The 19,447-nt window shown below is 39.2% G+C and overlaps 1 protein-coding gene across 1 annotated transcript in view; it reads left to right on the plus strand.

Moving 5' to 3' along the window:
- SLC1A5 (solute carrier family 1 member 5) overlaps positions 1-19,447 on the plus strand; it is a 73,709-nt gene that overhangs the window by 11,307 nt on the left and 42,955 nt on the right. Inside the window, exons 4-6 of the mRNA XM_044055625.1 lie at positions 5,955-6,121; positions 14,148-14,381; positions 15,717-15,911. Of these exons, the coding sequence (XP_043911560.1) occupies positions 5,955-6,121; positions 14,148-14,381; positions 15,717-15,911 (596 nt within the window). The remainder of the gene's footprint in view (positions 1-5,954; positions 6,122-14,147; positions 14,382-15,716; positions 15,912-19,447) is intronic.

The following is a 19,447-nucleotide window of genomic DNA, read 5'->3' on the forward strand; positions in this document are numbered from 1 at the left end:
ACACTTACAACCCTCCTATCCTTTACAGATGCCATTTGCCACATCAAAAATGAAGGACAACTAGTCTTTGCTATTTTTCTAGACACGTCTAAAGCTTTTGACACTGTATCCCACCAGCTACTTCTCAACAAACTTGCCTCTTGTAATCTCTCTACCTCAAGCTTAACATGGTTCCATAGTTATCTCTCTACTTCATCCTTAACATGGTTCCATAGTTATCTATCTAACCGCCAACAAGCTACTAAATGGACAAATAACCTGTCCCCACCATTACCGGTCACCACTGATGTTCCCCAAGACTCCATACTTGGGTCCCTCCTCTTTATCATATTTACCAGTAACCTTAATACTGCCACCCAACATGCCACCATCGGCCAATATGCTGATGATTCCTCTTATCTGCTCAGCCCACTCCCTTCAACAACTTCAACATAATATGCAAACATCTTTCCAGGACATTGAACATTATCTAAATAGCCATCAACTTATCCTCAACCCAAATAAGACCAAACTCATTATCTTCTCTAACAAATCATCTAAGCTCAGCACTCTACCCCTCTCCATTTACTCTTCCAATGGTACAGTTATTGAACCCACCAATCAGACCAAGCTCCTAGGTGTTACTATAGATGGTACACTAAAATTTGATAAACATATCTGCCTTACAATTAAAGTCCACTGCAAGCTTAGTCCTCTCTACAGGGTTAAACCTTACCTTACTCGGAAAACTAGTTTGGCCACTGCAACATCTCACTTACTACCCACCCTCCTGTACTGCTCTTATATCCTTACCAACCTATCCAAAACTTCCCAACCTGTTAGCACTGAAACAACTTTCTTTTGTCCATTTCATTAAATCAATTCAATCATTTACAACCCTACAGACTGCATTTCTCTTTCAAACCTAGTCCAACCAAACTCTTAACTCTGGGGTCCTTAGGTCATCTAACAAACTAATGTTAAAAGTGACCCAGTCTCTCAATTGTCGTGGCAACTCCCTCTATTCCTACAAAATAACCAAGGACTGGAACAGTCTACCTCAGCACGTCCAAACAAATCCCAATCTGTCCGCATTTAAAACTCCCCTGATAGATTATTTAAAGACTAACTGGCTTTGCCCTTGTATTTCTCCTGGCTAGTCTCCCTTCCTATTACTGCTCATCTCTAGCATGACATTTTCTGTTACTGCACTTCTGTTGCATTACTTGCATACTATCTCTCTAATGGTACTTATTAACATTGTATATTATCATAATCTCTATGACCTGTATTCCTTGTTTAGACTTGTAACATTTTTTTTAATTTATTCTTTTTCTGAAGTAATTGTATTTCTACTAATCTGTAATCTTGTGGAGTATTTCTCCCTGGGTCTCCACTGAAAACGGGTATTTTTATACCCAGTCAGACACCACCTGGTTAACAAATGTAAATAGAACAGTATCAGTGGCCATAACCTTGAAAGATTATTAACTGATTAATATATGCAGACTGTAAACATTGAGTTCTGACGTGTACATTACAAGAAACACCTTCTTCTCCTTTTCCCATTAGAGGTCGCCTCTGTAGAATGATTAGCAGTGGACCTTTCCTTCCACAGAATGCACACATATGCACACACCACGACTAGGGCCAATTTAGAGTGTCCAGTACACCTGCACCATGTGTTTGGGAGGTGGGAGGAGTCCAGAGCACCTGGGGAAACCCACACAACTACAGGGAGGACATGCAGACTCTGCAAAGAAAGCACCGAGAATTGAACCAGAGAACTTCTTGCTTTGAGACAGCAACGTTAACTTCTCAACCACTGTGGCCAACCCTGTACAATGGAAGAAACTAAATTATTTAAAGCAGATTTTTCCTCACAATAAGAAACTGCCGGTGAAACATTGCTCATACTTTCACAATTAGTCAGACTTTAACATATGAACCTGACAATTCAAAATTTTGAAAATAAAGTTCATAGGCATACACTTTTTTTCCGCATACTTATCAATAATCTTTGACAGAAAGAATAGGATTGGAATTGACTACGTGTTTTACCAGTAGTAAGCTATAGCTGCTGAGTCAGGTTTGGGAAGAGTGCATAAAAACTTAAAAGATTGAACTTTATACATTCTATGTGCCTTTTTAGGGGCAGCTGGCTGACAGGAAAATTGCAGTCAGTGACACACACATGTCTTCCAAAGCTGACAGAACTGGAGAAATGGGTGAAGGTCCTGGAAATTCCTTCTGGAACAGTGCATAATATTTTCTGAGGGACTGACAAACCTCTGTGTTCTCCCACTGAAAGCATTGGCACATTCTGGAAATAGCCTTCGAGAAAGGAGAGCCCTGACAGGGAGAGCCCAAAACTGAGCTCTCCACTGAGTTTGAATCAGAATTCTAAGGAAAAGACCCACCATCTGCTCCTTCAACTTCCTATCCATATTCAGAATCTTGAATCTCTTCATTAAAGGGGGGGGGGTGTCCTCTATTACTAGAAACTACCTTTTAAGAAGGATCGGTAGCCTAAATTAACCCTGAGCCAGACCCCGTACACTACTCCTGTTTAAGGAAATTTGAGGAATATGTAACATGCTTAGTTTTCAGTTCCTTTTTGACAGGAGAACTGGACCGTCGGTGTTGGCAGTAGCAGTTCCCCAGAGATGGGCATGCATAACATTCTAAGAAAACAAGGAAAGCCTTCCCTGTTCCTTTCCATAAGAATGGCTCTTCTTGCCCATTGAGGGATCCACAATAGCAACAGAGGATGTGGCTTACCCCTAGTCCGCAGTGGGTGTAGGTGATACACCAGAGGCAAATTGCTAGCCTGCTGTTGTGACAAAGGCTTTTTGCTTCTTTTTTTTTTTGTGACTGGAAGAAGGACAGACCGTGGGACTGACAGTTTTTGTTTCATGGTCAAGCTGAAAATGGTGCCTCTTTCCTGGGGTGGAGGGAAGGGAACGGCAAAAGCCTGTAAAAGTTTTTTTAACGTCACATTTTTTTACATAAATGCACAGTAAAAAGCAGTGTAAAACATTAGTCACATTTAAACAACTTTTAAACTGACAAAAAAGGAGCGTTCTCTCTCAAAATTTTGTGTCTTGTAAATTGGTATTCTGTGTTTTTTTTTTGCAGTACTTGGAGACAATTGAAGGGCTGTAGCTAATTTAAGACAATGCGTGAATGTCATTTTGTGATTTCTCCAGTACTAAAATTATGTGCATTAGTCGGTTTAAATGTATTTCATTCCAGTTGTATGTCTATCTCATTATATAAATCATTCAATGATTTTATATTAAATATATTTTGTAAACTCAGTTATTTACTGATTTCATATTTGCAAGTTTGCCACTCATATTATATATGTAATATATAATGTGTGTGATATATGTATATGTACGTATGTTAAATGGTATATTGTTTACTTTTTAATTTCAAAAGTTACATTTATAATAACATTAACTTAGAAGTTGTATTTCAGGATTTACTTGTAGTACATTTCGCTTACTGTTGCCAGTGTTAAAGATGCCATTCATAGGAAGAGCTACATGAAAGATGCCATTCATAGGAAGAGCTACATGAACATTAACTTTTAATTGTCTTTAAATTGTACTAGGTTTATTGCTAAGTTATGAACAGCTCTTTCAGAATGTGTTTGATCATGTAATGCAGTTAAGATATGAATGCCTGTATGTATGCCTGCTACACTTCAAAAGACCGAGAGAGTGCAGAATTATACCAACTGAAATTTTCAGTGCACTAGTTGCTCTGATGATTTTTACTGAGACAGTTTCAAACTCTAGATGTGTCTCACTCTTTTTTTCTAATGTATAATGCAGTGCAGTTAAGTACACACAGACACACACACACACACACACACACACACACACACACACACACACGCTGCATCAGATGGGTCACACATTGTTCTATTCTTCTTCTATTCTTCCATTCCATCTCAGTCAGCTAATAAAGAGCTCAAACTTATTCTTCAAGATTTGCTTGTAATTCACATTATTGTGTTATGCTGTTTTATCACATTTTCCATCCTGGCTCACTCTGCCAGTTCTGTAAAGAAATTATGATTCTGGATCGGCTTTCATTGCCTTTGATGATTCTGGATCGGCTTTCATTGCCTTTGTTTGTGTTATACAGGAACCTATCTTTGTCAATGTGACCATGAGATGATATTGTGTAAGACCTTCCAGAAGTACTTGTGCCCAATGCTCTTTCTTTTCACATAATAAGGAAGAGCATGAGAAAAGCTGAATCCATACTAGACATGTGCAAAATGTGAAAGGGGGGGAAATAAACTGCTCCATGGGGTATTGTCTTCATCTGGTAGTGTCAAGTTTCCTTCTGTAATAGTAGTCATGCAGATGCTGGTTTGTGTGCCAGTTAGTGACATTGTGCAGTTTATGCTTTTCCTGTTTTCCAAGCTGTTTAAGAATTACACATCTTCATTGCTAGTGGGATTAGGTTCTTGCACAGGTCATCTGGTGTTGAGGTGGATGTTCTGTCCTCTCTGCTGTTTTCCAGTCCCAGTTAAATCCACTAGTTGGTCATTTAATTCTGATCAGTGGAGCAGACTCTTCTGTTCTTTCCCCTTTTTTCTTCTCATTACAGGAAGTCTGCTAAGAAATCTTCAGAGTTTTCATTTTCAGATGTTAGAGAGAGAGAGCACTGCAGACAAACATCTCTTAGCATACTGCCCCTTCTAGGGCTTTATCTCACTTGAGGTGCCGGGTAGGGTGATAGAGGTTTGGTTTTACTCCTGTTGGTATTCAGGGAGAAGAATGATTCCTCTTTGCAGGAATCTGTCACATGTGTCGATGTGTAAGAAGAGCCCATCTGGCCAACTGGAAAAGAAATGTTTTTTCAGAGTTTCTGAAGATGTGTCAAGAGAAGTGGAAGTTGGCTGTGGGTTTGATGTAATAGTTAAGGTTTTCACCTCATAGACATAAGGTACAGGGTTTGATTTTTGACCTCATTATTGACTAGTTTTAAAATGGCCATTCAGGGTAGTTAGCCTAGTATTCGCATATTAACCATCACTGCAGTATAGGTAAATATCCACTCTTTTGGAAAATGCCCACTGCAGGGACCAGTAGGAACGTGTCTTGTGCAGTCTCATATCTGAGTTGGAAAGACATAAGATGGTAAGGGACCAGGAAGCCAGGCATTAGCCAAAACTTCCCCTCAAAAATTCCATTCTTAAGATGTATGGCTTCTCATGTGCCCCATGCACTTCCTTGTCTGACAAGATTCCATTCCTTGAGTGCCTTTGACTAATGGTGAAAGTGACAAAGGGACAGATGAAATTGATATTGGCAATATTGTATGATGTGTCTTGGGTTGTTATATCTGACTTGATTGTGCTGGAGTGTCCTGATCTTGTGTGTACCAGGTCAGTTTGCATGCAGTGGACCCTTGATTCACGACAGAGGAAACATGGGCAGTCTTTACCTTTCACCTTCTCCCTTTCACAGCGTCTGGCCATAGACCTAGACCTAAGCAGTCTGAAGTAGATGCTCCTCTTTATCTAGATGTTTGGCTTCTCAAGAAACACTGATCTTGAATCTTGGTGAAACTAGACAAGTTACAGCACTGAAGGATTAACCGTATTGTATCTTTGTACTAGGCAGTAGCTGCACAGATGAAATATCGCCCAGGGCAGCTATAAATGGATGGCTCCAGAATGTTATGGAGAAAAGTTAGAAGTATGCTGAGAAGTTGTGTATGAGAACAGTCTTTTTAAGTGGCTCCTCCTGCACAACATGTTATTTCAGTAATGCAAGGTTACGAAGAGTACCTCGTTGTCTTTGTTTAGCTTTGACTTGGTAACCGTACTTGATGCATTTCTATTTTTTATAGTGATTATAATCAGTGCCTGAGGTATAAACACTTGTTGCTTGCTGGCTAATTTATATTCTTAGTTGAATCCATAAATCTTTATGTTTTATATGAAATAGGTCCCATTTGGTGTTGATGTTGACGGGATGAACATTCTGGGACTGGTTGTCTTTGCCATTGTTTTTGGAATTGCCTTGCGAAAACTTGGCTCAGATGGCGAAAACCTTATAAAGTTTTTCAACTCATTTAATGAAGCCACAATGGTGCTAGTGTCATGGATTATGTGGTAAGTGTCAGTGCATATCAATTCAACCAACATGTTGTTGAGTTGAGAATGGGTGCATGATTCCCAACATTTTTGATTGGTTGGGACGCGGTGTTAATGGAGAAAGTGTTATGTTTGCAACCGATGGTTAATGTCTACTAATTAGTGATTTTATGATGTCAGATGAGTTAAATAATGACGCAATATTGTCTGGGTGCATTTCTGGTATGGATTGGGTTGGTTTATTCTACCTGGGGATACATTTTTTTTGAAGGAGCTCCAGAGAGTAACATGAGTTTTTGGCGAATGCAAATTAGAGATTTATTTTATTGCGTTTTAACTTTTATTTTGGATCGATTTGTGAAGGTATTTCAAGTTATGAAGATTTTCCTAAATTTTGTTAACTTGCCATGTTTTCCATCCTTATCCATGTCCTGCATTAATTTTTTGGTTGTTGCAGATATCCAGGGCAGTGTACATGCCAAAACAAAAACACGTGCAAGAAGTAGATGAAGTTTTAATGAAATTCTTTGTAAGCTTTTTCATCCATGTTGCACACTTCAGACTTGACAGAAAAGTGCGTCTTTTTCTATCCTCATAGTAATTCTAATAAGTTGGTCCTTTAGTTTAGTTTAGAGAAGCCACTGGATAGTGTTTTGATCCAGTGTGTTTTAAAAGATAATTAGAAGATTTTGAAAGGAAATTTAGACTTAATAAAAATGATATTTGTAGGGGTCTGTACTAAGAGGGATGAGTGACATGGTGTCAGAATGGGATCCAGAAACCGAGATTCTGGACCGAGAAGGCACTTAGTTAAAACTGGAGTAATATAGAGGAGTGGATCATCCCTACTGCACGTATAACTCGCAAAACAGGTCAGAAACAAATTTATCAAAACTTGCTTAAACTATTTCTTGTACGCAAGATATGAAATAAGGCATTCGGAATGCTCTAAACAAATTTCCAAGTAACAGAAATATCTGAAACTGCGACATATTAATAGAAATATTTTAATAACTACGGGAAATGTTTGAAATGAAGTCCAGATTGCATTAAACGAATAAAATAAGGGAAACAACCACTATTTTTGCTCAGCACTACTTTTTCACATGAATCAAAGCTTTTCGTGTTATCTGAACTATAAGAAGTGTTTGCATGCTTGTGCAGTATTACAATAGTTATTTTAAAAAAATAGCTATTTCCAAGCATCTTCCACAAAGTACAGTATTTTGAAGAGTTTATTATACATTTGAATGTTATTACAAGTGTTGGCTATGTATGCTTGTTTTGTGTATGCACCTGTTGTCTTTGCAGGAGAAGAGGAAACAGTCATATAGTTGTACAAGCTGAGTCAAGAAAGGACCCCAAGTGCTTAAGTGCTTAAAACATAATTTGAGAGAAATTTGTAACCCCCAAACGAATGTTACAATGGAAAGGCACTTATATTACACAAAAGATTAGAAGCCTGGTGAAATGTTTGCAGCATATGTAACTGATTTAAGAAACCAAGCTAAAACATTCAGATTTGGTGATTTAAGGGATGGGTTGATAAAAGACAGACTTGTGTGTGGTATTAAAAATGATGCTGTGAGAGAGATTTTGGTTCGTGACAGTGATTTAACTTTGAATAAGGCCACTGAGATTTCTCAGGTATATGAGCTTATAGAAAAGCACACAAGCATGCTTACAAATGAAAGTGGATTTGGAAGATACTGCAGTAAAGCCAATTTTGATAGTATGTAGCACATGGTTAAAAGAAACAGACCCACGTACATGGCAGCAACTGTAAACCCTGCAACAGTCACTGGGAAACCCCATAACTTTCCATCAAATTCCAGAGTTTGCATACAAGGGTGAAGGCACTTGTTTACCTAGTTTCATTGCCAGCTATTAAGTGTTTAGCGTTTGGTCAGCAATGTCACAGATGTAATAAGTGGAATAATTTCAAAAGGTTTTGTAAATCAAAAGGCACACATCCTTTTATTAAAAGGGAACATTTCAAAGAAACAAGTTGATCAATTAGAAGTCGTGACCCTACATTTTATGTTAAGGGTATGTCCGTGCGTCATGAAACAGTCAATGCAGTAGATTTATGGGCAAAGGATGAAGTATTTTGTACTGTTCAGATAAATGGAGCTCAAAGTTGACACCGGTTCAAAGTGCAATGTTATGTCTGCAGAAACATTTGCTAGAGTATGTGGTGAGAAAGCCAAATCAAGCTTCATGGCAAAGTGTGCAAAGCTTGTTGCCTATGGTGGTGAAGATTCAAACTGAGGGTTCAGTAGTACTTTCATGTTGCTGTTGCTCTACTGGGAGAAGCTACCGTTTGTTGTTTTATGTGGTAAGCTACCGTTTGTTTTATGTGGTCAATAGGCATGTCCAGTCAGTTAGGCCTCGCAGACAGTGTGCAAATAGGACTGCTCTGATTCAGTAAGGAAGTCCATCATGTTAGCTTGAAAGACCACATTTCTAATTTTGTCCAGTATATTTTCTGTACCTGTGCTGATCTTTTCGAAGACAGGCTAGGCGAGCGTTCATTTGTATACTCCATGATGTTAGACCCAGATGTCAGTCCATTTGTCAGACCAGCCTAGAAAGTTCCAGTAGGTATGCAGAAGAGTCCAGGTCAAGCTAGATAAAATGGTGCAACAAGGTGTAATTTGTTCAGTTGATACTGAATGGGTATCTTCTGTGGTGGTAGCTCATAAGAAAAGCTCAGATGATATTAGAATATGTATTGATCCACGAGATTTATACAAGGCAATGAAAAGACCTCATCATCCAATGCGCACAGTCGAAGAAGCTGCAGTACTGATGCCAAATACCACTGTTTTTTCTGTCTTGGATGCAGCGAGTTCATTTTGGCAAATTTTGCTTGACGAGATCCTGTTCAGTCCTCCTTTTGGCAGGTACCGATTTTTGAGAATGCCATTTGGGATATATTATGCCAGGGAAGTCTTTCAGTGTGCAATGGAGCACATTTTTTCTGGGTATCCTAGTGCTATTATAGTAGACCATATTCTTGTAGGAGGTAATGGTGAAGCTGAGCATGACAAACCTCAGTAAAGTTCTGGAAGGAGCACTTCAAGTTAATCTTAAGCTGAATCTCCAGAAGTACATGTTCAGGTTGCAAGAAGTCACTTATGTTGGTCATTTTTTTACCAGTTCAGGCTTATGACCAGACCCTTCCAATCAAACCTCCATTTTTGAGATGCCAGCTCCAGACAGTGTTCAAGCCCTTCAATTTTTCTTGGCATGGTTAACTATCTAGGCAAGTTCATTCCAGACTTAAGCCAACTAGAAGCATCGCTTAGAGAGCAAACACAAAAAGATGTGTCCTGATCTTGGTCAGAACAGCACCAAAGAGCATTTGATGTCCCGAAACAGAGAATTGGCAATCCATCAACTCTCAGATACTATGATGTTCACAAACCAGTTACTCTTTCCTGTGATGCTTTGAAATTTGGTCTTGGTGCAGTCATTCTTCAAGAGGGTCAGTCTGTTGCCTGTGTGTCCAAAACTCTAACCCAAACTGAAATGCAGTATGCTCAGATAAAGAACTCTTGGCAATTGTGTTTGCATGTTCGAAGTTCCATAATTCTATTTATAGTAGACCTATCCAGATCAAAACAGACCACAAACCTTATAGTTACTATTTTGAGAAAACCTATGGATACAGCTCCAGCCAGATTGCAACATATGATGAGATTGCTGAAGTATAATTTCAGTCTTGTCTACACAAAAGGCAAACTTCTTTATCTTTCTGATACTTTATCCACATCACCCAGAAGTACCACTGAACAGCATGAGAATGAGAACCTTTATTTTGAAGTCATGGAAGTGAGAATTTTTTCTTCCATATCTCTTGATGAGCTTAGAAGTTTTGTAGCCTCAGATTCTGTTCTACAGAAGCTCACCCATTTTATCAAATATGGATGGATGTCAGAGCAATCTAGTTTACCTGAAGTGCAACCTTATTTTCCTTACAGAGATGAGATTTTGTCTGACAATGATTTCATTATGAAAAGTCGAACAGTCATTGTTCCCAAGTCCTTGCAACCAGAGTATATTGCTATCTTGCGTTGTGGCCACCCACGAACCGACTCTACTAAAAGAAGGGCGAGAAGACTAGTATTTTGGCCTTATTGAGAGAGTACTTTCATCTTATTCTGTATGTAATAGTAGTAAGCCACATCAACAGTGGGACTTTATCCATGTTACGAGTAGCCCTGAGTACCCAAAGTCAAATGGTTTGGCAGATCATGCAGTTCAAAGTGAGAAGTGGTTACTAGAGAAGTTGAGATGAGATGGTGATGTTTTCCTAAAATCTGTTGAATCTCAGAAATATTCCTCGTGATAAATATTTTGGTTCACCTGCACAGAGACGAACCAGAACTACATTGCCAATCAGTAGTAGTTTATTGGCTCCAACTGCTAAGAATAACAAATTAGTGAAAGCCCATCTGTTAAAGAAGCGCCCGGCCCAGAAGTTTTATTATGATGAGTCCAGCAAACCGCTCACTTCATTACATGAAAATTGGCTAAAGGATAGAACCCATAAAGTCAAAATCGCTGGAGCCATGTCAGACTCAAAGCCAGTGACAAGTGGTGTCCCACAGGGCTCTGTCCTGGGAACCCTCTTGTTCGGCATTTATTTCTCAGATGTGAAAGTAAACATGGGAGGGTTGTGGCTGACAAAGTTCGCAGATGACTGCAAACTAGGCGCCATAGTCGATACACCAGCTGACACATACATCCTACAGAAAGGCCTCACTGAAATGGACAACTGGTGCCGGCGTCATGGCCTTAAACTAAATGCCAAAAATGTATAGTCATCCCCTTTGGGAAAAACAAAGTGCCCACAAATTATCACATAGGCGGTAACCCACTGAGTACGGAAAAAGTAATCTGAGACCTGGGGACCCAAGTCGATAGTGACCTCTCATTTGACACCCACGTTGCCAAAGTGGTTAGAAAGACTTTCTACCTTGCCCACCTTATAATGAAGGGATTCACATCCATATCAAAGGAGGTCATTGTGCCCCTGTACTCCTCCCTTATCAGGCCCATGATTGAGTACAATGCCCCATTTGGTATGTACCTCACCCGGCACTTGCAACAGCTAGAGAGACCCCAAAAATACCTCACCAAGAGGATCAAGGGCCTCCAACATATGTCATATGCTGCCAGACTAAAGAAACTCCAACTCTATTCAGTAGCATACCGCCTACTCGGAGGTGATCTGTGCCTGACGTACAAGGCCATGTCCAATCAGGAATTGATGGATATGCTCCACCTCAAAAAAATCCAAATCCATCAGAACCACGAGAGCTAAAGATTTGAACCTCAGCACAAATATGAATAGGACATGCTGGAGAGACAGATTCATAACTCAGAGGCTTCCCATACTCTGGAACAGAATCCCAGTTCATGTTAGGCAGAGCCCCTCACTGACTCTCTTCAAGAGAAATCTTGACGAGTGGATGGGAGATCGTAGGTTTACGCCAGGGGTCATCTCTGTGTCACTACTAGACAGAGGCACAGTATTCTAAATCTATTCTGTACACTTTTGTACCATTACATGGGGTGGCGAAAGCCACATCACTATGGCTAGGCTTATAAATGCCCCAGGGCAGATAGCCTAGTACCAAACTATGAAGACGAGACAGTGAGAATGCAAACATGCAAGGTTATGATCTGATTGGAGTCATGAAAAGTGTGCGCCGGGATCATACATTGTGGAATCACAAGCAGCAGAGTTTAGGCGGAATCAGAAACATTTGATGCCAGTGTCAGAGTCTATACTACAGCAGCTAGCCTGTGAAAAAGACTCTATCTCACAGTGAGTTATCCAGCATTCCAGTTTCTGAGGACTTTCCAGTAAATTTCACTGTTCCTGAGATGAATCACGAAGTTCCTGATAGGAGTTGTTCACCGAACATTGTCCCAGTTGCTAAACCCGGTTCTGATTACTATATTACTAGATCGGGTCGCATTTCCAGACCGTGTTAGAAATACATGGCAACTTGGGCATGGACAATGTCCTTGTTTCTAATGGGAATATTATTGCATGTCTTATTCCAATGTTATCTCATTGAGGGCAATCTTTTTAAGAGGGGGGATGTAGATCAATGTGTGTATATCTTTAAGAAGTTTTCTAGGGGCTTGCACAAGTGTGTAAATACTGAGCATGTATGAGCCTGACTGCCAATTTTGTAGTAAGCTGTTGAGATGTAAGCATGTATGCCTGGGTAGTCTGTCAGTTAATCAGTTTGTTTATATTTTGTAAAGCTGCTGTCTATCCTGATGCTTCTGTGTAATAAAGCATGTAAACAAATTACCCCACCTATTCATCTATATTAGAGAGGGACGAGCGATTAATCAACCACTTTTTGAATATAAAAATATGTAATACTTTCAGTATTTAAAAACATGCTGGAAATTGGCAACAAGTACATTCCTAGACTTATTAGTAAATAGTGTATATTATTGTGGATGCTGCAGTAATATATATTTGAAGGGGAATAACAATTTTAATACAGATTTAATTCATCTAGACTAAGACCTTAATACCGACTTATTTAATTGTGATTATGTTTTATGTGGCCACTTGCTCAGTACTACGCCTTTTTGTGTAGGTATGACCACTGGATGTTGCTATGTATAGGGAACATTTTTATTCCATTAAAGTAGAAAATAAAAATAATGCAATTTATAAGCATATTAAAGTGAATATTGTTATAGATTGTATTTTGCAGTGCTGGACTATAAACCTTTAAATATTGGGGGGGGGGGGGTCAATATTAACTTGGAGAAACAAAACAAAATGGCAGTTGAGATTAAGTGCTGAAAAATATCCTGGTCTTAACGATATCAACATTAAATATTTTTAAATGCTTGGAGACTAAGGAAGAAATTATATTTTTTTATGTAGTATTTTCTGTTTAGCTTTTATATAGATTCAATATTTGATTTATATATGTGAAAGTTTCTTATTCAGTTTTGATTGCAGTGTGAGCTGTTAGTATGTTATGTAATGTGAATGTTATTTTAAATGTCTGTATTTATGACAAAGTGCTGAATAAATGTATTGCCATTGACTGCCATCCTTTGTTCAGTGTTTTTGATGTTGTTTAGACTTATGAAAGTAAATAATCGTGTAGGTGACTTATTCCTGCTTTTAATGCGTTATATGCATGTAAATATAGTCTGGTGCATAAGGTTGTCATTTTTCCAGGACAGTATGGGGAAAAATGGCAGTTATGCTCATTTAAAGCAGTGAAGGTCTGATGGCATTTCTGAGTAAATAGAGGAAATGGAAATAATTTCTGACGGGTAAGTTTTTTTGCACTGATATTAGAGGATGCAACTGTGCAGCTGAGGAAAAGTTTACCAGGGTGTTAAAAAGAAGTAGCTGTACCTGTCAAGTAAAATAATAGTACCATAAGGGTTCATTGTTTTGACTGCAGTCACAAGCCAGCATGCAGTTGGTTTAACAGCATGACAGCTTTGTGTCATTTAGTACCAGGTATGTTTTGTTCGACATTTGCTAAGACACAAATTGCTAAGAACACTTTTCAGTATGTTTTGACTGGCATGAACCTTTTTATAGCTTGTTAGTTACAAACAAGACGAGGATGGTGGTTTAATTGTTAGTAAGCCATTTCATGATACTCATTTACAGAGAAATCTGTAAAAGAGTCGCACGTAGATAGCAAGCATAATTCTAATTATGTATAGCTGTCCAGATATACATAATTCTAATTATGTATATCTGGACAGCTATGTTATTAAAGGACAACCCTGCAGAAGTTCAGTATTCATATTACTTGCTCGCTAAAAAAATATTGTAATCAGTCCTGAATGTCCATATTGATTTAACGTTTTTTGGTGGTGCTTTACAGTGCCTTAAGGCACCACAAATGTTCACGATACACTAGTTTCTTGGAGTGTGCAACCTATTTTCTGAAATTGGTAAAATGATGGAAAGTTTATGCATCGGGCATGAAGCAGGCATTTTCAGCATACTTTTCTACCTTTCTTGCAGGTATGCCCCTTTTGGTATTATGTTTCTTGTTGCTGGGAAGATTGTTGAGATGGAGGATGTTGTAATGCTGTTTACCAGCTTGGGAAAGTACATCTGCTGCTGCATTGTAGGGCACATCATCCATGGCCTGATTGTCCTGCCCCTCCTATACCTTATATTCACCAGGAAGAACCCTTACAAATTTCTGTGGGGCATTTTCACTGCCCTAGTCACTGCCTTTGGAACTGCATCCAGGTAGGAAATCTCTTTTTTGTACTGTATCTCCTATTTAAGAGGGAAATTTGAATGTTGCACTGCACTGTAACATGGTTTTCAGGGAACGGACAGTGTTCTTACAAAATATCTGTTTGCATGCATATATGTACATATATAAAATATGCTTATACATATTGTTTTTTTTTTACTTTTTATTGCATTTTAAATTAATATGAATAAAATTTAACAAAACCATTAATCAAAAACGAATAAAACTATATACAGAGTTCATGGCATATTTGCAAGTAAGTGTGTGTGTGTGTGTGTGTGTGTGTGTGTGTGTGTGTGTGTGTGTGTGTGTGTGTGTGTAAAATATAAAATCAACTTTCCCATTTTAGATAGTTGAGGTAGACCAAACATTGCAAGATACTACCTTATTTTATTTTTACATTTGGTAGCTGGGTAAGCACACTGGTCAAAAGGAAGTGAAATAGCCTTCTGCCCTGCTATCAGTCAGGGTAGAACCTGTTTTTAATGTGCTGGTTTGTAGACCCTAACAGTGAGAAAAGGAGGAGATGACTTCCCATACATGCCAAGGAGAGCACCTCACTGGCCCTCTTCAAGAGAAATCTTGATGGGTAATATAAAGTTCACCCCAGGGATCACTCACTCCAGTCGCACTTGATAGAGGCACTGGGGACTAATGTCGGGTGGCACAATGCCAGGGCACTTCTGTTGGCTAGGCTTGTAAAGGCTCCAGGGCCATTAGCCTAGTACACGCCTGTGAACAAGGGTTGACAATGAACATATTCTTTCTGGTAGTTTGACTACAGTTTGTTTTATTTTCTATGTTACAAAATATAAATGGCTGAGTTTCATTGCAGATATCCAATTTCAGCAGTGTCATGTGTATAGTAATAGTTTTTTTAAGTAGAAGGTCAAACATTTAAGCAATGCTGACGAATGAATGGAAAAAGAGTTTTTAGCATTAATAAGTCTTGTCAGGTGTAATACTTCTAGAAAGGATAGCTGTTACCTCTGTTTTCAAATGATGACTTGACTTTAAAGTGTGACAGCATATGTATTTGTTAAAAATGTACAAGATTGCATAATTGTGATGCAGTCACACCATAAACTATTTGGCTTAAATATTGAGTTTTGAATTTTCCTGAACTGTTTTTGGTAATGGTTTCAGGAAGCTATGATGGCTTATGTTACCTCGGCTTAACTGTCAAAGTGCAGTTTTTAGGCAATATTCTTGAAAAAATATTTACTTGTAAACTAGCCTTTTGAATGTGTAGAACACACAATTGAAAAATGTCTTTCCTTTATGTAAATGACCATGTGGGATGAATGTTTTTCTCATGCTGACAGCTCTGCTACTCTGCCACTGATGATGAAGTGTGTTGAAGAGAAAAATGGTGTTTCAAAACACATTAGCAGGTTCATTCTACCAATTGGTGCTACCGTGAATATGGATGGAGCTGCGCTTTTCCAGTGTGTTGCTGCTGTCTTCATTGCACAGCTTAATGACTTTTCTCTCAACTTCATCCAAGTGATCACTATTCTGTAAGTACACAAACCATTGTACACTGTATAAATGAGTGGCTGTGAAGACATTACCTAAATATAATGTATACACGAGGTATGCTTTTGTCATCTACTTCTGAAAGAACTCATTTAGTCACAGAAAATGATCTAAAGTACTGGTATCAGTTGCTATCTGATAATAAAGTTAAAAGTTTAGACTTCTTAAAACAAGAATTTGATCTGAGAGAAACTTGTTGGTTAGAAGTTCAGACCTTTAGACAACATCTCATTAATAAAATTGATTTAATATCTATAACAGTTAAATAATCTATTCCAACACTGATTGATTACTTGATATTAAATTTACAACATAAAGTTTCTGATAAAGGTAAGCTTTCATACATACATAAAATTATTAGAGAAGAAACTTATTACAATGTAGATACCTATTGGAATTATTTTACTTCCATTAATGGTGAATTACCAAATCAACAAGATAAACAATATATATTGGAATCTGCCTATAAAACTACTTCTTCCATTATCTGGAGACTTTTTACTTGGAAATTTTTACATAGATCCTTTTATACACCTTTGATGATGAATAAAATAAATAATAAAGACAATCTATGTAAAAGATGTAATGTAGAAATTAATGCTGATTGGGCACATATGTTTTATGACTGTATAAAATTGAATGAATATTGGAAGTCAATTAATGATTTTTTGCAGGCTCTTTTTACAGATAATTTCATTATTTCTAAATCTCTATTATTATTCAACACTCCTGTACCTCAAAGTGTTAAAAAGGTTAAGCTTCCCTTGTTATGGTCTGTTCTAGCAGTGGCTAGAAAAATAATAACCAGAAATTGGATTTCAGATACGCCTCCTTCGTTTAATGAATTTAAAAATGTTATGACTGTAGTGTGCCATATGGAATTGATGACAATAAAATCAAGAACTACTAGAAAAACATCTTACTATATTATATGGGATACTTTACAAAATTTGTTAAAAAAATCTTAACTTCAATAGCATGTTATTTTAGTTTAATTGATTTGATTGTAGTGGATGTCTTTGTAAATACTTTGGTTATTTTATTGAATGTTATAACCATTTTTTTTTAATTACTTGTATAAAATTGTTATGATATTTATTTTATATGTTAAAAACAATAAACTTGTTTTAATAAAAGACATTACCTAATGTGTTTGACTGTTACACTGTATTTGTGTGTGTGCATGCATACCTGTGTACATGTTTTTTAAACATGCAGACAGGAGTGGATAGGTAATGCATAAATTGCTGCTGGTGTATTTCTGTATATTGTCACGTGTGACTAAGTTACGGAGACATTCTTGTTAATCAGCTGCATACATCACAGTATGACTCTAGTCACGGGTATATCTATGCTTACAACATTATTTCAGCGTTGCCTACATGTCCTTCAAGGATGCATCTGCAGTCATAACATATGGGTTGTCCTGCCTCAGGCAGCCCTTCGGTCGACCGGATTCCAAAGTCTGGGTCTGGCCTCGGCTGATGTCGCACTTCACCCGACGTCAGAGCTTCTGGGGTATAAAGGCATCAGCCGACGCCATTTTCCTCCGTCTTTCTTGCCGCGCGGTGCCCGAAGCAGAAGCTGTTCGCAAGTGCCGGTCGGTCAGATCCAGAGATTTCAGCTACCGAAGACTTCTAAAAAAGCTAAGTACCCCGTTGGGGACTCTTTCTTGCCTCAGCCGATGTCAGACAAAGTAAATAATTGTTTAACTTGTGGGAAACAAATACCTCATAAGGATTTCCACTCTTACTACCTTCCTTGCTTAGGCCCAGACCGCGACGTATCAGCTTGTTTAGCCTGTGCTTCCTTCAACCGACGGACACTTAGACGTCGGTCGGAGTTTGCAGAAGAGTTTTTTGGATCCGCTTTTGCATATAAAATGCCGTCGGAAACTCCGACTACACATTTAGCCAAAAAACGCAAGGAAAAGGACCGACACTCGCGGCCCGCGGTTTCGGCTGAAACCACGGTTAGGCCTACCGCGAGTGTCTCGGTTTCGGCTGAAACCGAGTCCTCGGTTCTCCCTTCTGCCGAAAACATTCCTCCGACAACCGAGGCCAGAGAGGCCCCGGCTGAGTCGGCTACAGAAATTCCTACCGAAGAAGCAGGCGCACAAGAATTGTCCGACACCATTCCGTTGGGCATTTCTACTCCTGCACGTGGGGCAGCTAGGCCCCCTGCTTCTATGTCTATTAAGGCCTTCTCCAGGGCTAAAGCAGCTAAAATTTCCAAGGCCTTACCAACAAAATCTTCCACTCAGAGACCTTCCTCAAGTTCACAGATTCTCAGCCTTGCTGAGGACCTTATATCTCTGATTCGGGGTTCCCAACCTCACCCAGACAGGGCCTCACAACCTCCTCCTGACAAAAGGCCTAGGACTGAACCCCCTGAACCTCTCTCCTCTGATTATTCCTCTGATGGATCTGATTTATCAGACCATCAGGAAGGTCCATACTCACCTTATGAGGATTCGGATGCAGAAGACTCAATTCCTTCTGCCTCCCCCCTGAAGAATTTTCCTTTGGGGAGACTTTGCACTCAATGAGGGAACACTTTCAATGGCAGGGTCAGGATTTTTCTGATTCTAGGAAAAGGCTAAGGACCTTTTTACACTTACCACAGCATAGGCCTTTAGCCATACCACCTGTACTATCAGTTGTTGATGATGCATACAGTGATGCCAGTTCTGCCCCTGATTCTCTTCCCACGGCCCCTGCCAAACCTGACCGATATTACAGGGTCCCTGATTCTCACTTCCACTTGTATAAGGCCCATGCTGCAGACCCAGAAACTATTTCTCAGGGCCCAAAGGGTGTTGCAGCTGCTACAGCCAAAAACCCCCTACCCTCTGAACGAGAGTCAAGAGCATTAGAGAGATGGGGGAAAAAAGGTTTATACATCTGCTACTCTTTCTGCCAGGGCTTTAAACTGTCAATTCCATATGATACAGTACCAGGAATTTTTGTTAGATCAGCTGAATAAAAAGCTTTCCTCTCCTGAACCTTTAGACCGTAAGTCCCTTCAGGATTTGGTACACAACTCTCAGCAGGTCAGTAATCATTTTCTTAAAATGTGGCTATGATGCACTGGAGGCTTCATTTAGATCAGCTATGACTGGAGCAGTGATTCGAAGGCATGCCTGGCTAAAAGAGCAAACCTTGCCAGACCATGTCTAAACACCTAGATGCCCCTATGGAGAAGCAAAGTTTATTTGGCTCCCCTGCACAGGAGATTCTAAAGAAAGTGGAAGAAAAAGCTAAATCTGTGCAAACAGTCAAGGAATTTCTGCAGGTCCAACCTCCGAGGTTCAGCAGAAACTGGCCTTCAAAGAATTGGTCCTTTCCAGACACCTCCAGAGCACAGAGGGGCAGGAATAGACGCCCAAGAGGCAGAGGTCAATCAAGGGGGCGCCTACAGGGGTCGTCAGTGGCAACCTGCCAACCAGAGGAGTACCGCCACAGCTGCGACTACAACCACTTCCACAGGACAGACACAATGACTTGGCTCTGATTCC

This window comes from Protopterus annectens, chromosome 1.part0, assembly GCF_019279795.1.
Source record: "Protopterus annectens isolate FY-2018-M chromosome 1.part0, PAN1.0, whole genome shotgun sequence".
In the NCBI taxonomy this organism is placed as follows: Eukaryota; Metazoa; Chordata; order Ceratodontiformes; family Protopteridae; genus Protopterus; species Protopterus annectens.